This window comes from Pseudopodoces humilis, chromosome 8, assembly GCF_049639895.1.
Source record: "Pseudopodoces humilis isolate 2021_Gansu_Grassland_sample_001 chromosome 8, ASM4963989v1, whole genome shotgun sequence".
NCBI classification, from domain to species: domain Eukaryota; kingdom Metazoa; phylum Chordata; class Aves; order Passeriformes; family Paridae; genus Pseudopodoces; species Pseudopodoces humilis.
Window position 1 is genome coordinate 15,632,648 of NC_142207.1, and position 25,712 is coordinate 15,658,359.

At 59.8% G+C, this 25,712-nt stretch overlaps 5 protein-coding genes across 10 annotated transcripts; 2 read left to right on the top strand and 3 right to left on the bottom strand.

The window, feature by feature from the left end:
* Positions 1-31: 31 nt before the first annotated feature.
* On the top strand, positions 32-6,484 carry ANKZF1 (ankyrin repeat and zinc finger peptidyl tRNA hydrolase 1). Of its 4 annotated transcripts, none has more exons than XM_005519716.3 (16): positions 32-93; positions 403-528; positions 799-908; positions 1,284-1,386; positions 1,474-1,658; positions 1,933-2,048; positions 2,164-2,317; positions 2,530-2,752; positions 2,922-3,023; positions 3,187-3,366; positions 3,467-3,574; positions 3,997-4,261; positions 4,732-4,843; positions 4,960-5,127; positions 5,237-5,307; positions 5,883-6,484. In XM_005519716.3, exons 2-16 carry the CDS (start codon positions 408-410, stop codon positions 6,001-6,003), a joined length of 2,139 nt encoding a protein of 712 aa, XP_005519773.2. In that variant the 5' UTR covers positions 32-93; positions 403-407; the 3' UTR covers positions 6,004-6,484. The 4 variants fall into 4 exon arrangements, with proteins under 4 accessions (XP_005519773.2, XP_087915289.1, XP_087915288.1 ...); XM_088059163.1 differs by lacking the exon at positions 403-528 and adding an exon at positions 570-639 and having other exon boundaries at positions 64-93; XM_088059162.1 differs by lacking the exons at positions 32-93; positions 403-528 and adding an exon at positions 552-639 and having other exon boundaries at positions 3,211-3,366.
* Positions 6,485-6,560: 76 nt separating this feature from the next.
* GLB1L (galactosidase beta 1 like) lies at positions 6,561-11,841 on the bottom strand. 2 transcript variants are annotated; one of them, XM_014249141.2, is made up of 16 exons: positions 11,711-11,841; positions 11,105-11,277; positions 10,634-10,784; positions 10,344-10,404; positions 9,982-10,076; positions 9,420-9,600; positions 9,274-9,332; positions 9,039-9,160; positions 8,821-8,861; positions 8,387-8,505; positions 8,197-8,271; positions 8,029-8,118; positions 7,784-7,897; positions 7,502-7,633; positions 6,975-7,190; positions 6,561-6,897 (listed from the first exon to the last, which is right to left on the bottom strand). In XM_014249141.2, the coding sequence occupies exons 1-16, from the start codon at positions 11,822-11,824 to the stop codon at positions 6,577-6,579; spliced, it is 2,064 nt and encodes a 687-aa protein (XP_014104616.2). In that variant the 5' UTR covers positions 11,825-11,841; the 3' UTR covers positions 6,561-6,576. The 2 variants fall into 2 exon arrangements, with proteins under 2 accessions (XP_014104616.2, XP_087915290.1); XM_088059164.1 differs by having other exon boundaries at positions 9,000-9,160; positions 11,711-11,816.
* A 294-nt stretch (positions 11,842-12,135) lies between these two features.
* Positions 12,136-14,754, top strand: STK16 (serine/threonine kinase 16). 2 transcript variants are annotated; one of them, XM_088059165.1, is made up of 7 exons: positions 12,136-12,482; positions 13,089-13,308; positions 13,380-13,513; positions 13,588-13,708; positions 13,782-13,877; positions 13,948-14,069; positions 14,165-14,754. In XM_088059165.1, the coding sequence occupies exons 1-7, from the start codon at positions 12,349-12,351 to the stop codon at positions 14,301-14,303; spliced, it is 966 nt and encodes a 321-aa protein (XP_087915291.1). In that variant the 5' UTR covers positions 12,136-12,348; the 3' UTR covers positions 14,304-14,754. The 2 variants fall into 2 exon arrangements, with proteins under 2 accessions (XP_087915291.1, XP_005519774.1); XM_005519717.3 differs by having other exon boundaries at positions 12,145-12,450.
* Positions 14,755-15,832: 1,078 nt separating this feature from the next.
* On the bottom strand, positions 15,833-19,745 carry LOC102103785 (tubulin alpha-5 chain). The gene is made up of 4 exons (XM_005519718.2): positions 19,623-19,745; positions 17,801-18,023; positions 17,109-17,257; positions 15,833-16,898 (listed from the first exon to the last, which is right to left on the bottom strand). The coding sequence occupies exons 1-4, from the start codon at positions 19,623-19,625 to the stop codon at positions 15,927-15,929; spliced, it is 1,347 nt and encodes a 448-aa protein (XP_005519775.2). The 5' UTR covers positions 19,626-19,745; the 3' UTR covers positions 15,833-15,926.
* A 1,759-nt stretch (positions 19,746-21,504) lies between these two features.
* LOC102103964 (tubulin alpha-4A chain) lies at positions 21,505-25,407 on the bottom strand. Its single transcript, XM_005519719.3, has 4 exons — positions 25,315-25,407; positions 22,981-23,203; positions 22,697-22,845; positions 21,505-22,515 (listed from the first exon to the last, which is right to left on the bottom strand). The coding sequence occupies exons 1-4, from the start codon at positions 25,315-25,317 to the stop codon at positions 21,544-21,546; spliced, it is 1,347 nt and encodes a 448-aa protein (XP_005519776.2). The 5' UTR covers positions 25,318-25,407; the 3' UTR covers positions 21,505-21,543.
* Positions 25,408-25,712: the final 305 nt, after the last annotated feature.

The window sequence follows — 25,712 nt, forward strand, 5'->3', positions numbered from 1 at the left end:
GGACACGGGCGGCCAATGGGAGCGCGGGGGACGGGCCCCGCGGCGGCGCGCGGGATGTGACGAGCGGCGCTTCCGGGCCGGGCACCGGTGGACGTGCGTGAGCGGCGGGGCGGGCGCGGGGCAGCGGGGTCCGGGGAACAGCGGGGTCCGGGGGAATAGCGGGGTCCGGAGGGGACAGCGGGGTCCGGGGGGCACCGGAGCTGGGCCGGCGATGGGCGTGCAGCGGCTCGGGGAAGGCGGATTGTGCGGGATTGGCGGGGCAGCGCCGGCGGCGGGAGGGTCCCGGACGCAGTGAGGGCTCGGGGGCAGAGCGATGGGCCCGTGGGGCGGGTGTCCGGGCGGTCAGTGGCGGGTGGTTCCCGACGGGCCCGTTACTCAGACTGGCCCGTCCTCCGGGAGCAGTAGCGATGCCGGAGAGCAGGTCCGTGTTTGAGGCCGCTCAGGACCCGGAGTTCCTGCACGGGCTGACCCTTGTCACCGGAGCCACTGCGGATGTGGGTGCTGCCGAGCCGGCACCTGTGAGCCACGGTGCGTGGGGAGGGAAGTTAATTGACTCGTGTCCACCACAGGTTTGGTGTTCTGTCCCCAGCTCAGCTTGGGTGATCACCCCGGAGCTTGGCCGTGGGAGCTACCTGGCGGGTGGGTAAATGGACTTTATTTTGCTGACACCCCCAGGTCCCCGAAGCTTCTTCAACCATAGGTTTCTTGGGGTTGGCTGAGGGGGGAACCGAGGAGGCTCCACTCCTTGCAGTGCAGCCTGTGGGGCTGCCTGTGCACAGCCCTTCCTTGTTCTTCCAGAGAAACCTGCAGTACCCAGCTGTGAGGAGAAGGTCCATGGGGTAGCCGAGGTGGCAGAGAGGATGTGTTGCTTGACCTGCGGGCAGGTGTTTGGAAGCCGGGAGGAGCAGGTGAGCAGGGCTGAGCAGTGTGAAGGGGCAGTGGGGCTGGCATGACTGGTGGCATCCTGCTGTGGAAGCTCAGCCCTAGTACGGTGCAGCCTAGTGCTGGCTGTTTGCCTGCTGCTCATGACTTTATCCATATCCCTATATTTATCAATTAAAAGTACCATTTACTGGAAGTGAAGGGTAAGTGTAGCACAGGCCTGTACTTCAGGTTAACTCTTTCATGGGTAATTCTTTGATATACTGTGATTTTCCAGTCAGGACCACTGAAGGAGCCAACCATCAGTTTAGTCCTTGGGATCTGTTACCTCATGCCCTTTGGTGGTGATGGCTTTCATTGACCACCAAGGTGCTGCCAGCTCATACTTTCTTGCTCCACAGACTGAGCACTACCGTCTTGACTGGCACCGCTTCAACCTGAAGCAGCGACTCCTGGGGCGCCGGACACTGCCTGCAGAGGTGTTTGAGGAGAAAACCCGCACAGGTGAGGAATTGGACTGTCTGCAATGGAGCCCAGAGGCTGTTCATTAATCTTTGCTTTGTTTCACTGCATCATTTCTTTTCCTTGCAGGTGATGTTTCCAGCATCTCAGGATCTGACTCGGATAGCTCTGATGTGAGCAGTGAGTCAGAGTCGCTGCCCTCTGTCAGTGACACTGCCCGGACCCCCCAGATTCCCCGCTCCCACAAGGTGCTGCTCCGCAATGCGAAGGGCCAGCTCATCTCCGCGTACCGCTGCGTGCTGGTCACTGGGAAGGCAAGTCACAGCCCAGCTTTTTGGGGGAGGGACTCCAGAAAAGGTGGGTGGCACTGGGGTGTAGATGTCTCTCTGACAGTCTCCTGCCTCCTGTGATAGGAAGGACTCTGGTGCCAGGTCAGAGCCCCAGACTGGTTGGTGGCCTGTTACTTGGCTCTGGGGTGCTCCCAGAAACGCAGTTCTGGTGCTAACAGAGAGGCTGGTCTCTATCCTGGGCACAGTAAGAGGTAAGGAGGTGATGCCATGGGTGCTAGCAAGGGTGTCTGTGTATCAGGGTGACACTGAGGAGCCAATGGAGCTGACAGCATCACTGCAGAGCTTCAGTGCAAGCACGTGCTGGGTTGTGCTGATGATGGGTGGCGGGCACTTCGCAGGAGCAGTGTTCCGGGGGTGAGTACAGGGGGATAGCAGGATTGTCCCTTTGGGTACAGTCAGCTGGAGCTACTTTCTCACATTGATGTCACGCACACTAAGCTCTGTTGCTCACACCTGCCCCTCTCCATAGCCTGCAGGTGCAGGAGCACAAGACCTTCCACCGCTACACGGTGCGAGCACGGCGGGGCACAGCCCAGGGACTTCGGGATGCCCAGACCCCAGGGTCAGCACCCAGATCAGCTGGGGCCTCCCTGCGCCGCTACAACGAGGCTGCGCTGCTCAAAGTGAGGATGCGCCGCAGCGCTGGGCTCTCGGCAGGGAGAGGGGGCCTGGCTGCCTCTGGCAGGTGGCACCACACTGCTGCTGGAGGGCATGGCAGGGGCGATGGGCTCTGGAAAAGGGGCAGGGCCCAACCAAGGCTACTCTGTTCTGGATTTGTCCGTGCTCCAGAACTACATTTGCTCAGGATTCCATAAAGCTTCCCCTTTCTCCCCAGGATATTCAGGACCTCCTAGCAGCCTGGGCACAGCACCTGAATGAAGCTCAACGCATCTTCCTCCGGGCCCCTCGTCAAAATCGTGCGCTGCTCTTTGGTGGCAGGAACCCACTTCTCACCCGAGGGGACCCTCGCATCTGCCACATCCCCCTCAGCACCCGCAGGGCCACCCTGCGGGAGGTGCTGCGAGTCCATACCACGCTGGCCAGCCTGCAGGTGTATGGTGAGTTGGACCAGCCCTTGTGCCTGTAGATCAGGGCAGGTGGGGTGACATGGTTCCTTGTGCATTAGGGCATGCTGCCCTATGGGGTCGAGGTGCTAGCTCTTCAGACCCTGGAGACATGGGGTGCTCCCTGTCCCCAGGCAATGACAAGAGCACCCTTGCTGCCCAGGGAAGGACACGCCACTGGAGGACATCACTGGGTCCCCCCGGAAGGTCTGGCTAAAGAGGCAGCTGAAGGCAGATGTGGATCCCCCGCAGGAGGACACAACTTGTGAGTTGAACTATGGAGGAAGACGTGACTCTGAGCAAGCAGGAGAGGTCTGATATTATGGCATGGGCCAGATTTGCAGCTTCAGAGTGTGGCTGGACAGGAGAAAGACAGGGTGTTCTTGGCCAAGAGCCCCAAATGATTAGTTCTGTGTGTGGGGCCTTAGCCCCAGTCTTATCACCCCCCTCAGCCCCAGAGGAGGAGGAGGAAGAGGAGGAAGAAAGCCCTGCAGGGGAACTGGAGACTGTGGAAGTGACACTGGGGACCTTGGACCTCCGAGAGTTCGAGGTGATGCCCAAGCGAAACCGCAAAAGGAGGAAGAAGAGGGATAAGAAGGTGGAGAAAGGTGAGGGGGAAGAACTGGCAGGGGCAGTGTAGGAAGGTCATGGCTGGGATACAGGCTGACCCTGACCCTCTTTCTTCCTCACCACGTGTTGCCTTTGCAGGGCCTTGTGCTGAAGAGACTGGATACCAGTGTGGGCAGCCTGGCTTGGAGCCAGTGACAGAGCTGCAGGGGGAGGCTGAGGCTGGGCTGCTTCCCTGGAGCAATGGAGGTAAGTGGGGTCAGGAGCTGAGCTGCACTGGCTGGATGCCTGTCCCATTTACTGGTGGCTTTTCAGTGGGGTGAAGAGCACGTTGTCATGCAGGTGCCCAAAACAGCTGGGTGTGAGAAGTCTTTAGTGCAGTCATGTGCCTTTGAGTGAACTGTGTGTTTGGAGCCAAGGGGACCAGGCAGCACCTGACTAAGCCAGGTGTGTGGGGGGAATTGGAGTGGGTCTTAAAGAGAGGACTTGGCTGCTGCCAACAGTGCCTAGCAATGCCATAGCCCATTGCCACAGACTCTGAAAGTGCTGGAGATCCCACAGTGCCTAAATCCAGCTAGCAAGCTGATGCATTGTGTGTGTTCCCTAGTCAGACCAGAGAGCTGCTCTGCCCAGTCTGCCCATCAGACTCCTGTCCTGTTCTTCCCTCACAGGAGACCCTCAGACCCAGCTCTGTGATGCTCTGTTCACTGCCTGCAAGACAGGGGATATTCGGACACTGCGGCACCTCCTGGGTGTGCCAGAGGACGAGGGCCTGCCAGGGGACAGTGAGGATGGGGAATCTCTGGATATGGCCCGCTCCCTGCTGAACCAGCCCGTGGACGAGCGTGGCTGGACCCTGCTTCACGTGGCAGCACGGGCCGGCAAGGCTGAGACTGTGTGTCTGCTGCTGGAGGCGGGGGCAGACCCTGCCCTCAGGTGTGCCTGCAGGGCACCCAGTGGTTCACAACCCCTGCTGTGGGAGTCCAGCAACTCACTCCTGTCTCAGCCACAGGAAACTGGTGCTACTCTTGTCCTGGGACAGCTAGTATTGGTCTCTATGACCTGGGACATCTGGGGGTTTTATGGGAGGCCTAGGGGCTGAACCACCCTTCTCTCTGCCCACCTGGTCTGGCATGGCAGCAGGTGGGCAGTGCCTCAAAGTGCACCAGGTTTATTGGTTGGCAGTTCCAAGGGCCATGAGACAAAAGCCCCATGCAGGGGCTTTGAGAGGCAAGAAAGATTTGGAGGATTCTGGTATAGGAATAAGGAACTGTCCCCTCCTTGGCTGTGATGCCAGGGCCTGCAGTACACACTGCTCATCTCTGGGGAGCCTCTGGGCTCACAGCCCAGTGGGATGCAGACAGTAAGATGGCAGTGTGAGTGAACTGGTCTCCCTTGTCTCACAGGGACAGACAGGAGAGGACCCCATACTGTGTCTCTGCTGACAGAGTGACCCGCAATGCCTTCCGCAAGTTCATGGTGGTCCATCCAGACAAGTATGACTACAGCCGTGCCAAGGTGGGTGCCTGCCCTCTGCCCTCACCAGTAGGGGGACCCCAGAGCAAAGCTCTCCTTTCCCACTTGTGCTGCTGCCCCAGGCTCAGTGGGAGATGCTGCCTGCCCTCTGCCCTCAGGTGCCAGGGCCCCTGACACAGGAGATGGAGGCCAAGAAGCTGGAGAAGAAGCGGGCACAGAAAGCCCAGCGGAAGCAACGGGAGCAAGCACAGCGGGAGGAGCAGCAGCGCTGGGAGCAGGAGCAGGAAAAGAAACAGCAGTTTGCAGCCCTGTCTGATAGGGAGAAGGTGAGGATTGGGAAGGGGATCCAGCCCAGATAGGACAGTGATGGTGTGGTGGGCTCTGGGCACAGCAGCTCCCAGGAGCTGCAGGGGCTGAGCTGTCTCTGCTCCCCAGAGGGCACTGGCTGCCGAGCGGAGGTTGGCTGCACACCTGCAGGACACCGGCACGACTCCTGCCAACATCAGGTAACCATCCCAGCAGCATGGCTCTGAAGACAAATTCTCCCATGTCAGCACAGTTGTTCCCTGCCTTTCTTGCTCCAGTTCTCATTTCCAGTCCAAAGCTATTCCTGCCCACTCAATTCCCAGTAGTGCTTGTATAAAAGTTTCCTCCCTCTCTTGCCCTGTTCCCCTGAAATATTTTGCTAAGGATGACTTGGTCCAATTGCAGCCAGATCTACAGCAAGCCAACGCCCCAGCCACTCCTGTGTCCCTGTTTACTTTGCTCTGCCACCCCACCAGGTTTGTTGGCAGCCAGCACTCCCCATGCTTATCTGGGCAGGGGCTTTACAACCTTTATAGGGCCAAGTTCCTCCGTGTTCATTCTGCCTCAAAGTACCTTGCATCGTGCTCTGAAAGAGCATCTCCCCCAGAGATCATGTCCTGGCCAGCCCTGTGAGACCAGAGGATCCCCAGCTCCCTCATGCTGCTGGCATCTTGTGTCCCAGTCCAGGCAGGGAATCCTTTCCTCTTCTAACACTTTTGCAAGTGTCCCCTTTGCTCAGGGAATGGTGTCACTTTTGCTCTGCTCTTTCCTGCAGCCGCTGCTGGCATTGTGGAGAGTCCCTACTGGGACGGATCCCTTTCCATTACCTCGACTTCTCCTTCTGTTCCACGGCCTGCCTGCAAACCCACCGCCGGGCCCAGGCTGGCCGCACCTAACGCTGGAGACTGCTGCCACCTGCCAGGTGTGGTGGGGACATGGCTGAGCACTGGCTGTGCAGCAAGGGAGAGCCTGTGGAGCAGCGATGGTCAGAGGGACTGAGCTGGCCATGTCACTCTCCATGGCAGCTCTGGCAAGGCTCTGGGCATGAATATCACTCTGGGTGGTGACTCTGGCAAAGTTAACAACTGAGAGGTCTCCATGTGCTCGTGTGAGGGGCTGGGACTGTTTGGTGGCCTGGCTCCAGCCACAGGTCCTGCTGCCAGCTTTTCTCATGGCTACCTCATGGATTGCTGTCTGTAGGTGTTAAGGACAGATCCTGATACATACAGAACCTGCAGCCCTGAGCTGCCTGCAGCCATGCCTGTGGACATCCTCAAGGCTGTGCTTTTACCTCTCCTCTCGTGGCTGCCATCAGCATCTCAGTCATTATATTTCCTCTTGCCTACACTGTCAATAAAGAGGTGCCTTGACCCCCTGGCCACGGCTGGAGTCAGCATGGTCACTGGAACTATTTGGGATGAGTGTGGCATTGACATGCAAATAAAGCTCAGTCCTGGGTCCTTTACTTATTAACACAGTCCCCAGAGGTCTGAACCAGGACCTGTGCCACTTTCCTTAGCCCCCTGCCCTCTCCCCAGCCCCAATGAGAGGCAAGGCCAGTGCCCAGCAGTGTTTACTCTGGCCATGGTGCTGCAGCCAAGTGTCCTGTTGTAAAGGGGTCGGTCAAGGAAGAGCAAGAGAGGAGTGGGAGGTGCCCCTTCTAGCTCCAGCACTGTAATGTTGTTGGGGTGGCCATGGTGCAGCACTGAGCCAGGCACAAAGAGGGTCTGCTGGGGCCCACGACAGGTCCAGTACCGGCCCAAGTTGAAGCCATTTATCCACATCAGCCCCTGAAAGATGATGGAGATGGGACTGAACTGTGTCCTGGTCCACTCTTACTCCCTTTCCCTGTTGTACACTGCCTTACCTTGCTCCAACCTGGGAATGTCACAAAGGTGTCCCAGGCAATGCCAGGTGTCTCAAAGGTCCCAGTGTAGAAGGCTGGCCCCACTCTGCCCCCACTGCTTGATTTTGGGAGGGCAGCATGGGGCCAGCCCTGTTGGACTGCAGTGTCTATGGCCAGGGGATAGATCAGCCAGTTGCTGAGAGGCCTGGAGTTCAATGAGAGGTTTGCCAGCAAGCCCTGAGATAGAACAGGAGGGGAAATGAAGCAGCAGTATCTGCCACAGTCAGGACACTTGGCAACCCCAGAGCACATTCCCCTTGCAGCAGTGAAAGTGTGATGAGCAAAGGACCCTGGCAGCTGTAGCAGCATACGTGGGAGAAGGATGCCAGTCTGAGCCCTGTCTTGGCAGGTTTGAGGTGAACCAGAGAGCAGGACTGGGACTGGTCCCACCAAGGCTAGACTCTGTCTCAGGTGGCAGTAGAGGGAGTGTTTGGTCACATGGGTTGCCAGACCATCTGCTCTGGAGCCTCAGGGCCCTCTCCCCTTACCTTGAAGTCACTAGTGTTGGCCCCGAAGCTGATCCTGCCCATGTTCTCCAGGAGTATGTCCAGGGTGTCCCCTGCCCTGCCCGTTACATGCAGTGTTGTCTGCCCGTCCCGCTCCAGTGCTCCCTGGTACTCCTAAAGCAATAGTCAGTGGTTTTAAGGTGAGTTCTAAGGTTCAGTGCTGCTGACCCATGTTCAGATCCCACTACCCCAAACACTGCCAGCAGGTCCCACAGCCCTCTGGTGCACTATCCCAGGGACTGGTGTGTGCTCCCATAGCCTCACCTTCTGCAGCATCACGTAGCCACGGTCACAGATGCTGTGGGGAGGAGCGCCCAGCGTGGCTGGGTCTGGGACATCCCAGGGCAGCTGTGTGTGGTACACCACAAAGCCATGGGCCTGCAGGACACAGTGCAGTGGCACAGGAAAGGAAATGGAGCTGGAAGTGAACTCTACTCCTCTGACCCAGAGCTAGGGCCAGGCAGGCAGGAGATCACCTCAAGCATCCACCACTACACCCAGCCTCTCACCTGCTTTACGGCCTCAAAGGTGAGAGGGAACTGACTCTGGATGGGCCCAGAGGGGCACAGCACATCCAAGACATCCAGGAGGTCAGCATACTGCAAAGAGAGGGATGGGTGCTGGCCAGTTCAGCGGTGCCATGCTGGGGCAGTACGGCCTTTGGGATAGGCACTCACCTTCCACAGGGCCACCCTGCCATAGGCATACTTGGGAGTGGCAGGCGGCATCGGACCAAGTGGCAGGGGCTGGAACTGAACAGCAGACCGTCAGCTGCCCCCCATGGCAAGCAGGGAGATGTCCCTTGCCCTGCTGGTACACAGGCAGGGGTACTCAGTACTGTCCCCTTATTCCTGCCAGGTTTGTTACCTTGCTGATGACCGTGCGAATGGCAAACAGCTTCTCTGTGGGGTCTCCTGCCTCTGAGAGAGGGGCGTCATAGTCATAGCTGGTGGTCACTGGTTTGTACTGGTCCTTGTAGTCAGCACCTGGACAAGGAAGTGGTGCGAGCTGGAGGAAGGGGCTCTGGCACAGCCCAAGGCATGGAACCCAGCCCCAGGCTGGCTCCAGTGCAATGTGGTGGGGCATGACCCAGAACTGTGAGCCCTTGCATAGGCACAAAAGTAGTCCCCAAGAGATAGTCCCCAAGAGAAGACAAGCATGGGTTCAAGGGCCCTTGGCTGTGTGTCAGCCTGCCCCATGGGACAGAAGAAGAGCCTGAAACAGGCTTCTTAGGGATGGCCAAGGAGAGATCCCCAGCCCTGCAGTGTGCCACTCCCTCCCTAGGACAAGACTCTACTCACCACTCCAGTAGGCAAAATTCGTCCCTCCATGGAACATGTACCTATGATACACCCCAGAGAGCCTGGTCAGGAACCCCACAGATCCAGCAGGGGCTCACCAGGCACTGCCCCTTCCCTCCAGCACCCACAGGCCCTGCTGGCCTGATCCCTATGGGCTGAAGGCAAGAGGTGATACCCACTCCCCTGGTGGCTGTGCCCTCTGCCAGCTGACTACTTGCATGTTGATGCTGGCTCCCAGCTGCAGCATGTCCTCCAGCCCCCGGGCCACCCATGTTGCACTGGTGCTGGCGTGTGCCTCGCCCCAGTAGTCCAGCCAACCTGTGTAGTACTCAGAGTTTACCTGGAGGAGAAAGGCACTGTCACCTGCACCCTTCTTTGCCTCACTGCCTGCCGCCTCTGCCTCCCCAAAGCTGTCATGGGTCATTCCTCCCACAGCACCCATGCCAAGCTCACCAGGGGCCCCTTCGGCTCCACACGTCTCTGGGCACCAAATGCCTCTGTCACGTTGGATCCTGTGGAGGTGGAGAGTGGGAGGTTTGAGCAGGAGAGAGAAGGGACCCACATCCTCCCTCTGCTCCTTCTCCTCTCCCACAGGATACCTGGCCCAAAGTCGACGGTGGCGTAGAGCCCCTGCAGCGTGCCGCAGCGCAGCTCCTCTGCTCGCGTGCTGTCGGTGGTGAAGAGCAGCACCTCGCTCCCCAGCAGTGCCCGAAAGGAGCCCAGCAGATGCCGCAGGTATCCATAGTCACAGGCATAGTAGCTCCCATATTCATTCTCCACCTGTGAGCAGGGCAGGGACTGGTATGCAGTATGCACATGGCAGGGCTGCAGACAGGTCCCACTGCCCACTGGGCTGAGCACCAACCTCCCCCCTTTTCTCTGGAGATCATCAGGTGTCCTGACAACCCCCAGGTGGGTCCTGAGCACAACCTTCCAGTCCCACCATGAGCTCCAGCTCTGTCAGTCTCAAACCACAGCTGTGGTGATAGCAGGTACCTCCGATTCCCAGCCCTTGGATTTAGATCCAGGTCCAGAAGTTGGGAGGGATTTATCTGAGCTTTGCTGGGTAAGGTCATTGTGTAGGGGATACTGTTGGCTTTTTGGGGCACATCCAAAGATGACCGAGAGAAGGGCACAGCGCTGGGCCTCACAGCACCTTACCTGCACACTGATGATGTTCCCTCCCTGCTGGTACAGGCGTGGCTTGATCTTGGGCAGCAGGATATGGAGCCAGGAGTCCACAGCTGCCAGGTAGGCTGGAGGGAGAGAGGCAGGGCAGGGGCTGGCTGCAGCATCCCACTCAGCCCACCTGCAGCCAGCCTGCTAGGAGGAAGACACAGCAGATGGGTTAGGGTCAAGCAAGATGGGGAAATGGAGATGGAGTACAAACTCTGGGGCTCTCAAAGGATGAGAAGATGATGGGAAAGACCACACAGGCAGAGCTAGCAGGTGTGTGGAGACAATGCCAGGACTGGCACCAGGCTGTAAGGACATGGTGGCCAGAGCCCTGTGCTGAGCCTCACCAGGGTCAGAAGTGCGCAGGACGATGTCTGGTTTCCACAGCAGCCAGGCAGGCAAACCACCCTGGAGAAACACACAGGGCAGAGAGGGAGGCAGAGATACTGCTCAGCAGCCTGGGCCTGCCCAGAGCTGAAATCGGCCAAAGCAATGCTAGCACGGCAAGTGGTCTGTGGGATGGCAGCCTGGGCACAGCAGGCGTGGCACTGGGGTCAGTGCAACAGCCCGAAGGACCAGCCCTGCTGTGCCCTCCCCAGACCACCCGTCACCCCTCTGTGCCAGCTGGGGAGCTCACCATCTCCCACTCTGCACAGATGTAGGGCCCTGGCCGCAGGATCACCAGAAGTCCCAGCTCAGCTGTCAGGTCCAGGAAGGCTTCCACATCCCGGTTCCCAGTGAAGTCATAAACTCCTGGCAGTGTCTCATGGTAGTTCCAGGGGATGTAGCTGGGGTGAGAGGGGAGATCAGCATGCAGGGGTTAAGAACACCCCAGCATGACAGGGAGCCATCCCACCAGCTGCTCCCTCTGCTTCTGGGAGCTGGCCTGCAGCCTGAGCTGAGTATGGCAACTCGGGCTGGACTGGAACTAGCCCACACTCATGCTTGTGTCTGGCAGAGGTGACTTGGGGGGGGGGGCACAGCCAAGTGCAAGTGTTGGTCCTTGCTCCCTGTCGTCAGACAACACCCTTGTCTCTGTTCCTACAGATCCCAGAAAGCCCGTGGTGGCTTTGGGCTGTGCACCGTCAAGGCTGTCGCCATGGCTTACACCTGCACAGTGCTGAGCCCGCTCATATACATCTTGAGCAGCCGGTCCCTCCAGGCAGGGCGCGGGACACGGGCGTAGTGGATGCTGCCCGAGATGTAGCGGAAAGGGGCACCGTCCTTGCGGAAGCAGTTGTGTTCATAATCCAGCTGGAAGGAGCGTGTCGAAGGGGAGGCCTGCAGGAAAGGGGCAGAGCTGGAGGGCTGCAGAACCTCCCCGAGCCCAGCCGCCGCCTCCTATGCTTCCTGGGACAAGCACTGATGGGGCTGGTTCTTGGAGGAGTCCTCCCCCAAAACTGGTACCAAATTGTCCTTCTGGGAGAGCAGGAGGGAAGAGCTGAACCTCCCCGCTAATCAAACACCCGGCGGCTGAGCCGGAGGCATTTGCGGGGTCGGGTGCTGCTGGGGTGGGTGCAGCGAGGGCAGGGAAGGAGCTGGGAACGTAATCTGGGACATCGGGGCTGGACATGGGCTGCTGCAGGAGGGAGCTATAGCATGCCGAGCAGGGAGACGGATCGGGAAATAAGGCAGATTCCGGAGGCGTCGCACCGGCTCCTTCACAGCTCAGTTCTGTGAGCTTCTCCCAGACTTTCCACCCTCGTTTGCTAACCTGCGTGTGCAGGAGCCCCGCTGCCAGCAGCAGGGCGAGGGCCGGCAGCGCCATCGTCGCCGTGTGCTCGGCAGGCCCGGGATCGGGGACGAAGCCGGACGTGGCCACCACCATCACGTGAGCCCAGAAGGCTCCTGGCCAGCGCCGGGCGCTTCCTCCTCCCGATCCCGAGCGCAGGCAGCTGGAACAGCTGGGGCGGGACCGTGGGAAAGGGGTGGGCGGCTCCGACCCTCCACGTCTGGCCCGGCGCGCATCTCCGCAAAGCCCACCCCAGCAGGGGATGCAGGCGGCACAACTCCGCACAACGCAACACATGAACCCCTGGTGCCCAGTGGGGTGCTGAGAGACAAACAAAGTGAGGGGACAAGGAGCCTCATAAAAGTTTCGCCACCAGGCAGAACCCTTCCATTGAGCTCAGCCCGCTTATTCTGTCTGAGAGGTGGTGATGGAAAGCTCGGCTGCAGCTTTTATAGGAGGGCTGCTGCTGCTGGATGAGGGAAAGGAGAACGCCCCGGGGTGAGGGCTAGAGCCGGTGTCAAGGGTGTCGGGAGGTGCAGCAGGGCAGGACGAGCCCGCTGCTCGGAGGCGGAGCGGCCCCTCCCGCGGGTGACGCGGCGGGTGACGCGCGGCGGCGGGCGATGACGCGCACGGGCCATGGGGCAGACGCTGTGCGTCTGCTCCCGCGGCACCGTCAGCCTCGGGGGAGCGCGGTACCTCCTGCTCCACCGCCTGGCAGAGGGGTGCGCGGCGGGCTGGAGCGCGGGGGGCTCGGGCGGGGGGTCCCCGTGCTCCGGGAGGGATGCTCGGGAAAGAGGGGGGGATGCGTGGGCACGGGCGGGCTCGTGTATGGGGGATGCTCGGGCATGGGAGGTGCGCGGGCTTGGGGGTGCTTGTACGGGGGGAGTGCTTGGGTGTGGGGGGCACGCTTGGGCACGGGGGTGCTTGTGCATGGGCGATGATTTGGCGTTGGGGTGACGCTCAGGCGCAGGATGCTCGGGCAAGGTGGGGAGATGCTTGAGCTCAGGTCACCTTGGGGCTTGTGAAGTACTTGGGCTTGGCGAGGGATGATGCTTCGGCATGGGGGGGTGCTTGTGCATGACAGATGATTCTCATGCTGACAGAGATGGGTTGGTCATTCCCAGAAGTGAGTGGTTGAAGCCATGAGAGTGGGGATGATTGTGCCAGTGGGGTTTTTCATACAGAGAGGGGATGATCTGGTTTCCTGACAGGTGCCTGCAAGGTGGGGGGGATGTGCATACCTGGGGAATTCCTGCTGCCCTCTATCCCTTGCCCCTGGGTGCTCATAGATGGGACTGGGCACAAGGCCCCAAGATGGATGTCACAGCCCCCAACCCATGCTATTCTTGACTCCTTGCAGGGGCTTCAGCTATGTGGACCTGGTGGAGGGGCTGCGGGATGGGCGCTTCTACGCCCTGAAGCGCATCCTGTGCCACGACAAGGAAGACCGCCAGGCCGCCCTCCACGAGGTGGAGATGCATGGCCTCTTTGACCACCCCAACATCCTGCGCCTGGTGGCCCACTGCATGGTGGAGAAGGGTGCCAAGCACGAAGCCTGGCTTCTCCTGCCCTATGTGAAGGTGAGGGGGCCTTTACTGACTGCCCCACCACCCCAGGAGCAGCGTGGTGACCAGCTGCTTGTGTTTGCCAGGGGGGAACCCTCTGGAGAGAGGTGGAAGCACTGCGAGAGAAAGGCACTTTCATGCCAGAGCAGCGGATCCTTCACATCCTCCATGGGATCTGCCGTGGGCTGCAAGCCATCCACAGCAAGGGCTATGCACACAGGTGAGGGGTGGCAGGACTGGCTGGGGGGATTGGCAGGGGCTCCAGTGGGCACTCAGTGATGTCCATCCCCACAGGGACCTCAAGCCCACCAATGTGCTGCTGGATGAGGATGACCAGCCTGTGCTGATGGACCTGGGCTCCATGAACCAAGCTCGCATCGAAGTCAACAGCTCTCATGAGGCCATGGCTGTGCAGGTGGGTGGTCTGGGATGTCACCCCACAAGCCTGTCCCTGCTCCAGTCCCTTCACCCCATACTCCTCTCTGCAGGACTGGGCTGCCCAGCGCTGCACCATCTCCTACCGTGCCCCTGAGCTCTTCACAGTGCCGAGCCAGTGCATCATAGATGAGCGTACAGATATTTGGGTAAGGATCCAGCTCTCTGGCCCTCCCCATCCCACTGCTGCAGGGCTGCACTGACACCACCACTCTCCAGTCCTTAGGCTGTGTGCTGTACTGCATGATGTTTGGAGAGGGCCCCTATGATGCCATCTTCCAGAAGGGTGACAGTGTGGCTCTGGCAGTTCAGAACCCCCTCACATTGCCCTCCACAACCAGGTGAGGGGCTAGGGAGGGTGACCCCATTCCTGGTGGCCCCCCAGGGCCCTGGTCCATGCACCACATGGGTCCTTCCCTTGCTGTCTTTCTTCCAGATACTCGGCTGCCTTGCAACACCTGCTCTTCTCCATGATGACAGTGAACCCCCAGGAGAGACCCAGCATAAATGAAGTCCTCCACCAACTGGAGGGGCTGCAACCAGCACCGGTGGGACAGGATACCACACAGATCTGATCCCATCCCCTTCCAGTGGTGATGCTGGCTGAACCAGGGGAAAAGCAGCTGCCCTAATCCCTGCTGCCCTGCAGGCCTGTTGCAGAGGGGATTGATGCCCTGGGGGAGAGCTGCTGCTCTGTGCCAGAGGTGTGTTGGATTTGGAGTGTTCTGTGCCCTGGATGTTGCTGCCTGGGCCTTGGTCTGAGCCCCTGTGCTGTGGATATGTGATCTGCTGCTAAACGTGGGTCCCTTGCCAGTTGCTACCTTCCCCGGGGGTGGCAGAAGAGGATGTTTTGGGACCCCTCCTGGGGATGGGAGCTGCTGTTCTGCAGCTCTGTGTCCCAGGAGGGCTGTTCCTAAGGGTCGGATCCCGGTGCTGTGTTAGAGGGAGGCAGAGGAAGTGCCCACTCTGCTACTGCTCTTGGCACCGACGTGGCCTTGTGTTTGAAGTAAAGTATGTTCTTGCGGAGGTGTGGCTGTGTCCCTGTCTGCGGGGAGGGGTCCTGCCACGGCATGGGGAGAGCAGCGCACTCTGTCTGCGTTAAGCAGCCAAGCGTTGCTGGAGGGAAAGGGCAGCAGAGGCCAGCCAGGGCGGCACAGCCAGAGCATTAGCAGTAAGCAGGGAAAGTTAATCCCTGGCCCCAGAATGCTTCTATTGGGAGCTAACACAACTCTGCAGCTGGAGCCAGACACTGCTGTTGAGAGCCTCCGGCGCTGGGCACTGCGGGGCAGGGACCAGCACAGGCAGGCAGGCAGTGTACAGGGGTACAGGCAGAACTTCTCTGCTACCCGTGAAAAGGGAGGTGGATGGTTAGACCGGGGAGCTGCCAGACCATGGGAGGCAGGAGCAGCAGCTCTGCTCTGGTGGGGGTATGCAGAGCATGGGGACAGCACAACCACCCCAGCACTGAGGACACCCCAGCCCAGCAGGCAGCCTTGGCTGGAGTGGCTCAGTGAGGCTCCAGCAGCTGGGCTACCCATGGAGAGGGGGTAAAAAAAGAGATGCAGACAAGCAGTTTCACAGGGAGCATTTCCCTCTTTTAATCCTCTCACCTCACACAGCAGAAGAGCAGCCACAGGGGTTTGTGCCGTGCTGGGTGCCATTGCAGGGTGCACCCACTGCACCAGAGAGCCAGGCATACCCCTTGCCCTGTATGGTCACCACAGGGGCAGGGATGCCAGATTGCTCCCACTGCCTCAAAAACTGTCTTTCCAGGCCAGCCCACCTACCCTTGGGTGGCACCTGAGGAGAAGACCCAAGAGCTGCTATTCTTTTCTTGCTCAGAGTAAATCTGCTCTCCTGAGCTCCAGGATACAACACAGGGCCATATATCACACGAGGAAGCGGTACCCACCCCTGGCTGGAGCAACGAGTGGGGTGGGATGTGTGCCACAGCACCAGGGACTAGACCCCAGGGCTCTTACCTGCACAGGTAGCAAGCTGGAGCTGGAGCAGAGCACTGGGAGGAAGCATAGCAGCACCAGTAGCAGGGCTGAAGCTGTCACCACACACCTGACCTGGCAATAAACCGATACAGCTGGGGGGATACTGGGAGACACAGAGGATCTGAAACCATTTATTGCAAAGGGTTTGCAGGTAACACGGGGAAGGAGTGTGGTCCTTTTTAGGCTGAGGCTTCTCTACTCCTCACCCTCTTCTTCGTCCTCATAGGAGTCCAGGCCCACTTCCTCGTAATCCTTCTCCAGAGCGGCCATGTCTTCCCGTGCCTCGGAGAACTCCCCTTCCTCCATGCCCTCACCCACGTACCAGTGCACAAAGGCGCGCTTGGCGTACATCAGGTCAAACTTGTGGTCCAGGCGAGCCCAGGCCTCGGCGATGGCCGTGGTGTTGCTCAGCATGCAGACGGCGCGCTGCACCTTGGCCAGGTCCCCCCCGGGCACCACCGTGGGTGGCTGGTAGTTGATGCCCACCTTGAAGCCTGTGGGGCACCAGTCCACAAACTGGATGCTGCGTTTGGTCTTGATGGTGGCAATGGCAGCGTTGACGTCCTTGGGCACCACGTCCCCACGGTACAGCAGGCAGCAGGCCATGTACTTGCCATGGCGAGGGTCACACTTCACCATCTGGTTAGCCGGCTCAAAGCAGGAGTTGGTGATCTCGGCTACCGATAGCTGCTCATGATAAGCCTTCTCTGCGGAGATGACCGGGGCATAGGTGGCCAGGGGGAAGTGAATGCGAGGGTAGGGGACCAGGTTGGTCTGGAACTCGGTCAGATCCACATTCAGGGCTCCGTCAAACCGCAGTGATGCTGTGATGGATGAGACAATCTGACTGATGAGTCTGTTCAAGTTGGTGTAGGTTGGGCGCTCGATGTCCAGGTTCCGGCGGCAGATGTCATAGATGGCCTCGTTGTCCACCATGAAAGCACAGTCCGAGTGCTCCAGAGTGGTGTGGGTGGTGAGAATGGAGTTATAGGGCTCTACCACAGCAGTGGAGACTTGTGGTGCTGGATAAATTGAGAATTCCAGCTTGGACTTCTTGCCGTAATCCACAGAGAGTCGCTCCATCAACAGGGAGGTGAATCCAGAGCCCGTGCCACCTCCAAAACTGTGAAACACGAGGAATCCCTGGAGGCCTGTGCACTGGTCAGCCTGTGGAGAAAGATGAACAGAGATTGCTCTGAGATACATTTCTTTGTGACAGTCTAGCTGTCCACAAGTCCCTTCAGGACCTGGTCTATCCCTGCCCTGGTCAGCTGCATATCCCTCCCAGGGCTAGCACGGCTTGCAACATGTTCTGAGCCCCAGCAGGATGCTGGACCCCAGTCCAGGGAGGAACATCCCCTTGCTGCAGTCTCTTACCAGCTTACGAATCCTGTCCAGTACTTGATCAATGATCTCTTTGCCGATGGTGTAGTGCCCACGGGCGTAGTTGTTGGCAGCATCCTCCTTGCCAGTAATTAGCTGCTCGGGGTGAAAGAGCTGGCGGTAGACACCTCCCCGAACCTCATCTAGGAGAGAACAGGGGCAGGTTGAGCCCAGTGGAGGCTGTTGCTTTGAGCCGGCCGCCAAGCAGACACGTGGGCGCTAGCAGCCATCCCTCACCTTGGCTCCGCCTGCCGGTGGCACGGCCAAGGACCCACACGTCAGCAAAGCCAACACCAGCATCAGGTTTCTCTGGCATCAGGAGGTGGCTGCCACCTCCCTGCGCAGCTCAGCTTCTCCCACCCTTCGGGAGCTGCCTGCCCACAGCGCGGCAGGAGCTGCCGTGCCGGTTGGGCTGGTTTCTCTCTGTGCACATGTGGTACAAGCACCGCTGACTCTAGGACACTTCAAGAACAAAAGCAGGTGCTCATGTGTGTGGCTCCTCCTGGGAAAAAAAAAGGGCCCTCGGGTCGAACCCAGAGCAGGATATTGTCAGAAGACCAGGAGCGCCAGCTGCCTGCAACCCACCCACTGGGGCACCTCAGGCTGTGTGAACTCCAGGGACATCCTGCAATGGTTTGTTCCCAGAAATAATGACCACTATCACTGCCCAACTAGGGTGCACTCACCAATCACGGTGGGCTCCAGGTCCACAAAGATGGCCCGTGGGACGTGCTTCCCAGCCCCAGTCTCACAGAAGAAGGTGGTGAAGGAATCATCCCCTCCGCCAATGGTTTTGTCGCTGGGCATCTGCCCGTCGGGCTGGATGCCGTGCTCCAGGCAGTACAGCTCCCAGCAGGTGTTGCCCATCTGGACGCCGGCCTGGCCGACGTGGACGGAGATGCACTCACGCTGGGGAGGGGGAGGCAGGGTCAGATCCCGGCACAGCTCTGTCCTGCCTGCTCTAGGGAGGGCTCCTCCTGGTGCCAAGTGCCACACAGTCACCCATGCTGGATCTGCTCTGGTCAGTGGTCCCAGAGAGCACCTTTTCCTTTGGGTGACCTCCTGCATCACTCTCAGGGGCTCCCCATAGCTGGCATTGCCCTCAGCCATGCACAGGCACCATCCTGGATCAAGAGGCAGCTTTGGCAGCCCTCTTGCCCCTGCCCTTGCTGTGGGCCACCACCTCAATGGGCTCTGGCTGGGCCTGTCCTCCAGCAGCAAGGGGAGCAGAGCCTGGCCCAGCTACTCTGCCAGGGTGCCTGCAGCCTCAGCCCCTTCCCCATGCAACAGCAGTCCAGTGAGGCGCTGAGCTGACAGGGGCACACACTTAACCCATGAGAGGCAATCAGCATGGGAAAACCCCTCTGTCTGCTGCTCCAGAGCCAGATAAGCAGTATTGTGGGGTGAGTAGCCTTGTGGATGCAGGGGTGCTAGGTGGCAGCCAGCCTGGCAATGAAGACCAGCGGTTTCTGAGGCAATATAGATTCCCTGGGCTACACAGTCCCAACCCTGTGCTGCAAAATCCATGCTGGCAGAAGTGCTGAGGAGCAGGCTGTGAGCTGCAGATGTGCCTCATGCCCTCCCATTCAGGAGGTGCAGGCCTGTTCTGCTACTCCAGCATCCCTTCTCTGCTGTCCCTGGCACCCTGCCTCTGCTAGTCCTAGGATCCCTGCCTCCCCGAGCAGGACACCCCGATTCAGCCTCGAGGTCCTGGAGCAATTCACTCCTGCATTCCCTGACTGCACAGTGCCCTTAGCCGCCATGGGGTCCGTGCCCCGGTCCCGCGCCCGGGTAGGACAAGAGCTCCTGCTTCTTGCGGGAGGGCCAAGAGCAGCCCCAGCCACAGAGAGGAAGAAAGGGCAGCTGGGGGCAGGTTCCCCGGCAGGGCCCGGTCTGCGCTGCGGCGGGCAGAGCGCTGCGCTGCGCCTTCTGGCACGGCCCCGGCCCACTCCTGAGCCGCTAAATATAGACAGCTCCGGCCCCGGGCGAGGGCAGCGGCGACTGCCCGCTTCGGAGAGCGTCCCCAGCCCGCTCCGCCGCTGCCAGACGCCCGCGGGACAGGACTGGAGGGACGGGACCCCCGCACCCGTTCTCCGCCGCCAGCCCCGACGGGGCGCGCACTGCCGCGGGGGGAGCCCCGCCGAACGCCCGGCTCCGGCCCCCGGTTCCCGGCTGGCGCCCCCACCCTCGGCAGCTGTTCCCGTCCATCCGCGGCCACCGCTCCCCACCGGAGAGGTCACCCCCCTCTGTCCCCAGCGCCCCCCCGCGCTGCGCCGGCGGTGGCGGGGGGAGCGGGCGCCCCAGTGCCCGTGGCGGGGGGAGGGAAGGGACGGGGCGATAGGAGCGCGGCCGCCCCCGGGCAGGGGCCGCTGGGGCGGCCCAGGGTCACGGGGGGGAAGGGGGGGGCGGGTGGCGACGGCTCCGCCGGGCACGGTGCGGGGGGGGGATTGGCGGGGGGCTGCCGGGCGCCCTCCCCGCCGCCGTGCCCGCCTCCCGGCCCGCACTCACCATGTTGCGGCGGGTGGTGCGGGCTGTCCCGGCGGCTCTGTGCGGCGGGGCTCGGCGCGGAGCTGCGGCTGCTGCAATCCCCGCCGCAGCGCTCTCTTATAGGTGGGAGGGGCTTGTGCCGCCACGCCCCCTTATTTGGGTACACTTGCATGCGGGGAGGGAGTACCCCCTTCGGGGGCCGCGGGAGCCTCGCGGGGTCCTCCCGGCTGCGGAGGAGCCCCGAGGTGCGGGGCCCGAAGCTGCTTGCCCTTCTCCGCCGGGAGGGAGCCGGGGGGCATGGGTCCAGGCTGCCGGTAGGAGGCCTGCGGACCAGCCCTCAGGAGTGACAGGCAGTGCTGAGCCACCAGCACCCGAGGCAGAGCAGGTAGAACAATCCCTAACCTGCTCTGCTACCAGCTCCCCCAGGGATGTGAGAGACCCCGAGTCCATCTGGGTCTCTAGAACAAGAGAAAGGAGGAGAAACACGATAGAGACACGTATCAGACTCAGGAGCCCACTTTGTCCCCCAAACCTCCCTTCGCCATCGATGCTCTGGGAGGCTCTAGCCAAAGTTTGCCCTTCTCTCCCAGTGGGGACAGACAGGCAGTGCTGCACAACCCCGTGAGGCTGCAGATCTGCATTACAAATCTGGGCTGCCAAAAAAGGGTCATTGCAGCCTGCTTGCTGTTAATAACTTGTGACTACATCGAGAGCAGCAGCTCTGTTTGAGCCCTGGCCAGTGCAGCCACCCCTGCCAAGGCCAGGGCTGATCATGCTACTGAGGATGCCTGGACCATCAGCCTTGAATACTGCCTGAGTAGAGAGGGCTCTGTCTTTGTTGCCAGGACCTTGGGTCACACAGCTGTCCTTCCTGGCCAGGGGGGTGGATGGGCCTCTGCTGCTCAGTGGAGTGCCAGGAGACACTACTGGGTCCCTTCTCCAGGACAGAGGTGCCACGTAACTTTTAGAAAAGTTAAATTCCAACTCCTGCATCCTTCTGGTGGCAGTCATGTCTGTGAAGACACAGGGAGATGTGAGCAATGGAATTGCTCTGAAGGAGCAAATTCCCTCCTTTCTCCACAGTCAGACAAGACATAAGGTCAGTGCAGCATCTGGTGTGAGGTGCAGTGACTCCTCCCCTGGCATAGCAGCAGCAGGCACCACTCAGTCTGAGCCTGGCACTCCAGACACAGGCGAGCAGAGCAGTGCCAGCAGCCCTGTGCAGTGGGATGAGTGCCTGGCTGCACTCCAGCAGCCAGAGCTGGCCCCCACTCTCCCCTCCAGCTGACACGGGTGCATGCCGGGAGGAGGAGGGCAGGGGAGGACAGCCCCGGTGGGTCAATATAGCTGGAGCATTAGTGGTAAGCAGGGAAAATTAATCTCTGGAACAAGCACACTGGATAATGGGTAACAGAAATCTCCAGTTTGTAGCTGGAGCCAGGCACTGATGCTGGGACTACTTAACACCAGGCAGGGCAGTGAGAGGACTCAGAATGGGGACAATGCAGATGATCTGGGCCAGGTAGAGTGGGGCCATATGCCCCAGGGGGAAGGCAGAGCACTGACAGAACAGGGCAGGCTGAGGGTAGAGGTAGTCCCAGACAGAGGACCCCCTGCCTAAGCTTGGTACTTCTCCTATCACATCAGCAGCACTCCTCCAGGATCCCTTTGGTGGACGTGCTCCGCTACCCTCCCAGAGCCTGCCATGTGTCCTGGACATACCCCTCTGGTATGGGGCTCTTACCTATGCGGGGAGCTGGAGCTGGAGCAGAGCACTGGGAGGAAGCATAGCAGCACCAGTAGCAGAGCAGAAGCAGTCACCACACACCTGACCTGGCAATAAACCAATACTGGGAGACACGGAGGATCTGAAACCATTTATTGCAAAGGGTTTGCAGGTAACACGAGGAAGGAGCGTGGTCCTTTTTAGGCTGAGGCTTCTCTACTCCTCACCCTCTTCTTCGTCCTCATAGGAGTCCAGGCCCACTTCCTCGTAATCCTTCTCCAGAGCGGCCATGTCTTCCCGTGCCTCGGAGAACTCCCCTTCCTCCATGCCCTCACCCACGTACCAGTGCACAAAGGCGCGCTTGGCGTACATCAGGTCAAACTTGTGGTCCAGGCGAGCCCAGGCCTCGGCGATGGCCGTGGTGTTGCTCAGCATGCAGACGGCGCGCTGCACCTTGGCCAGGTCCCCCCCGGGCACCACTGTGGGTGGCTGGTAGTTGATGCCCACCTTGAAGCCTGTGGGGCACCAGTCCACAAACTGGATGCTGCGTTTGGTCTTGATGGTGGCAATGGCAGCGTTGACGTCCTTGGGCACCACGTCCCCACGGTACAGCAGGCAGCAGGCCATGTACTTGCCATGGCGAGGGTCACACTTCACCATCTGGTTAGCCGGCTCAAAGCAGGAGTTGGTGATCTCGGCTACCGATAGCTGCTCATGATAAGCTCTCTCAGCAGAAACCACAGGGGCATAGGTGGCCAGGGGGAAGTGAATGCGAGGGTAGGGGACCAGGTTGGTCTGGAACTCGGTCAGATCCACATTCAGGGCTCCATCAAACCGCAGTGATGCTGTAATGGATGAGACAACCTGGCTGATGAGTCTGTTCAAGTTGGTGTAGGTTGGGCGCTCGATGTCCAGGTTCCGGCAGCAGATGTCATAGATGGCCTCGTTGTCCACCATGAAAGCACAGTCCGAGTGCTCCAGAGTGGTGTGGGTGGTGAGAATGCAGTTGTAGGGCTCTACCACAGCAGTGGAAATTTGTGGTGCTGGGTAGATGGAAAATTCCAGCTTGGACTTCTTGCCGTAATCCACAGAGAGTCGCTCCATCAACAGGGAGGTGAATCCAGAGCCTGTGCCACCTCCAAAACTGCGAAACACGAGGAATCCCTGGAGGCCTGTGCACTGGTCAGCCTGTGGAGAGAGACAAGTAAGGTTACCTCAAGCACTGATTTGGCTGGATGGAAGTTTCAGACTTTTGTTTGGGTGGCTGCAGATTCCTCCCAAGGTGCAGCAGAGCACACCACACTCCTACCCCTTGAATGATACTGGACCCCAGTCCAGGGAGGAACATCCCCTTGCTGCAGTCTCTTACCAGCTTACGAATCCTGTCCAGTACTTGATCAATGATCTCTTTGCCGATGGTGTAGTGCCCACGGGCGTAGTTGTTAGCAGCATCCTCCTTGCCAGTGATCATCTGTTCAGGGTGGAAGAGATGTCGGTAGACGCCTCCCCGAATCTCATCTAGGAGAGAGCGGCATAATAGATGTGCTAACTGCATCTGGGGAAAGGTAGCAGGAGCCACTCCCAGGAGCATCTTGCAATGGTTTGTTCCCAGAAATAATGACCACTATCACTGCCCAACTAGGGTGCACTCACCAATCACGGTGGGCTCCAGGTCCACAAAGATGGCCCGTGGGACGTGCTTCCCAGCCCCAGTCTCACAGAAGAAGGTGGTGAAGGAATCATCCCCTCCGCCAATGGTTTTGTCGCTGGGCATCTGCCCGTCGGGCTGGATGCCGTGCTCCAGGCAGTACAGCTCCCAGCAGGTGTTGCCCATCTGGACGCCAGCCTGGCCGACGTGGATGGAGATGCACTCACGCTGGGGAGGGGGAGGCAGGGTCAGATCCCAGCAGAGACCAGAAATGCAATCATTGCAGGAAGTGCACAGCCCTGGAAGGGCAGTTCTGGCCCTTGCCAGCTTGGACAAGCCACACTGCCCTCGTGCCTGGGTGCCCTGTGTCCATTCCAATTTACTTCTTTCTCCCAAACCTAGTGCCCTGCCTCTCATCACTGCACTGGCCACCTCAGGGGCCCAAGGAGATGGAGACCCATCTGCAGGAGCCCAGGATACCAGGCCACCCATCCCCTGGACTGGCCCCACCCACAGCACTAGCATGCAGTGAGCATCTTCTCCATTGCCCAAACATCCATATGGCTTAAGGGCTGAGGCCCCGCAGAATCTGGCACTGTCCCTGTTGCAATTCCAGCAATAGAGCTGGAGGCTGAGATGGCAGAGCACCACCAGGACTCTGGGATTCCCAGGACATTGGGAGCTGAGGGCACTGGGGATGGATGCCCTGCAAGAGAGGGGATTTACAAACATGAATGATTGCCATGCTCTGAGGCTCAGCTTCCCTAAATTAGCTCTGGAGGAGGAGGAACATTTAGTTGTACTTTTGAAGTCAATGGAAAGGCTGAAGTGGGGGGGTCTCTTAGCTCACAGCTTTACAGGTAGTATCAAGTCCCTCAGGAGAACCCAGGTGAAGGTGGGCTCTGCAACCTCACTCCCTTCAGATGAGGTACCCCAGAGCCAGCAGTTGTTTTGAATAAGAATTAAAGTATTCAGTGCCTTAGAGTTGCTCTTGCCAAGAACTTCGATGTGTCATCAGGCAAAACTGAGTCAGAAGAGCATCCAAATCAAACTGGATTTCCAGAGTCATGGTGCCTCACTGTGAGTCAGCTGGCAGGGAGCCGGTGGAAGCAGCCATTTTGCACTCAGGAGCAGGACAATGCTGGCCCAGGAAGTTGCACAGGGTGCAGCATGTCCCAGCTCTCTGCATCTAAAGTGCATTCAGTGCTGCATTTCAGAGGCAGCAGTGACATTGAGGGATGGCAAAAAAATAAGCTCTTGATACCCATGGTGAGAGGCAGAAGCCCATCTCCTCACCTTTCCCAAAGCTGAGGTGTGAGAAGAGCAAAGCAATACCCCACCTATCCCTCCGAGCAAGTCCATAAACGTTGTGTAACACAAGGAGCCAAGGGTAAGACCTGAGGACTTAAGACATGAGCTAAATCTTCAGGATCCTCTACAGAATGGCACAGAAAACTCTTGGCACAGATGCAAGCACATCAAGGAAGAGGAGACAAGAGCGGACTCCTCCCTGGAAAAGGAACTTGTGAATCAGTGTGGAGGTGGCAAGGGGTTATGCTGCTCACCGCACTTCATCCCAACAACAAGCAGCAGCCAGGACTGTCTCTGTGGGACGCAGCGCTGACAATAGGCTGGGCAGAGCTCAGCAGCACCAGGACGCAGCAATGCTGGTCACCAGCCAGCAGTCTCTTCCTTCTTCATGGCAAAGTCTGGCGCAGGAAGGGCTGGGAGCATGGCTCCGCGGGACAGCAGGCAGGGTGCCCAGGAAACCTTGGGGCTGGGATGCTCTCCAGGGCAGCTGGAGAGCTCATGAGCCAGAGATCGCCGCAAGACCACGGCGGCAGGGCTGCCTGAAAGCCCACCCACAATGATGCTCACTCTTGGGGCAGTGGGTGGAAGAAGCCACAGCTTACTGCCGGAGCTCCGCTGCGCGTCGGCAGCGTGGGGGACTGGCAGACGGGGAGAACTCCCCGCGACCGGGAATGGTACCGCGGGCCACGGGCATGAACCGACACTATTAAAACAGGGAGAGGGATGAGAGGCGACGTGTCCGCCCGAGCGCCGGTCTCCGCAGCCGGCGGGGCTCGGTGGTGGCCTCCTTGCCACAGGTACAAGGGGATGCTCAAAGAAGGGAGGCTGCTGAGAGCCGGAGAGGGAGCAGCTCGGCAAGAGGCTGAAGCCAGGCAAAGGCAGGGCAAGCACAGCGGGCACTCCTGTCGTCAGCTGCCCGCACGTCTGGGCTCCCGGCAGAGCCCTCCCGGGAAGCCCCGGGGAGCCCAGCGCACGCCGGGGAGCACTCGCGGGACCGGAGGGAGAGAGCAGCCGGGGCCGGCACTCACCATGATGCCGCCGCTGCCGCACGACCTGCCTGTCCCCGGACTGCAGCAGCTCCGCACGCCGGGACGGCCGCGCCGCCACCGCCTTATACCGGGGGCGGCACCGGCGCTCCGGGGCGGGCTGCCCCGCCCGAGACGGCCCCGAGAGCTTTCATAGATTTGCGTGCATTGAGCATATTTGCGTAGGTTTGCATAGATGGGGCTGTGCTGCCTGGCGGGGTGCACTGGTGGGACGTTCGGGGAAGAGCATCCCCTGACTGGGCACAGGAGATCCGGTCTTTCCCTCGAGGAAAGGGCAGTGGGGCTAAGTGTTGTTCCTGCTGTGCTTGCCAGTCTTGGCAGAGGGGTTCTGCTCGAGAACAGAGATGGCACCTTCCGGCTTGGTGTCCTGCTGGTGAAAG

Excerpts from the sequence above, each read along its gene's own strand:
- LOC102103785 (XM_005519718.2), bottom strand. Across the intron at positions 17,258-17,800 it reads CCTGGAGCCCACCGTGATTG|ATGAGGTTCGGGGAGGTGTC; the intron begins GTGAGTGCACCC and ends GTTCTCTCCTAG. Across the intron at positions 16,899-17,108 it reads TGGACAGGATTCGTAAGCTG|GCTGACCAGTGCACAGGCCT; the intron begins GTAAGAGACTGC and ends CTTTCTCCACAG.
- ANKZF1 (XM_005519716.3), top strand. The coding sequence starts at position 408 with ATGCCGGAGAGCAGGTCCGTGTTTGAGGCCGCTCAGGACCCGGAGTTC. Across the intron at positions 909-1,283 it reads TTGGAAGCCGGGAGGAGCAG|ACTGAGCACTACCGTCTTGA; the intron begins GTGAGCAGGGCT and ends CTTGCTCCACAG. Across the intron at positions 5,308-5,882 it reads ACGACTCCTGCCAACATCAG|CCGCTGCTGGCATTGTGGAG; the intron begins GTAACCATCCCA and ends TCTTTCCTGCAG.
- LOC102103964 (XM_005519719.3), bottom strand. Across the intron at positions 22,846-22,980 it reads CCTGGAGCCCACCGTGATTG|ATGAGATTCGGGGAGGCGTC; the intron begins GTGAGTGCACCC and ends GCTCTCTCCTAG. Across the intron at positions 22,516-22,696 it reads TGGACAGGATTCGTAAGCTG|GCTGACCAGTGCACAGGCCT; the intron begins GTAAGAGACTGC and ends CTCTCTCCACAG.
- STK16 (XM_088059165.1), top strand. The coding sequence starts at position 12,349 with ATGACGCGCACGGGCCATGGGGCAGACGCTGTGCGTCTGCTCCCGCGG. Across the intron at positions 12,483-13,088 it reads CTGGAGCGCGGGGGGCTCGG|GGGCTTCAGCTATGTGGACC; the intron begins GCGGGGGGTCCC and ends GACTCCTTGCAG. Across the intron at positions 13,514-13,587 it reads AGCAAGGGCTATGCACACAG|GGACCTCAAGCCCACCAATG; the intron begins GTGAGGGGTGGC and ends CCATCCCCACAG.
- GLB1L (XM_014249141.2), bottom strand. The coding sequence starts at position 11,824 with ATGGTGGTGGCCACGTCCGGCTTCGTCCCCGATCCCGGGCCTGCCGAG. Across the intron at positions 9,333-9,419 it reads CACCGTCGACTTTGGGCCAG|GATCCAACGTGACAGAGGCA; the intron begins GTATCCTGTGGG and ends CCACCTCCACAG. Across the intron at positions 8,119-8,196 it reads GCAGGGTGGCCCTGTGGAAG|TATGCTGACCTCCTGGATGT; the intron begins GTGAGTGCCTAT and ends CTCTCTTTGCAG.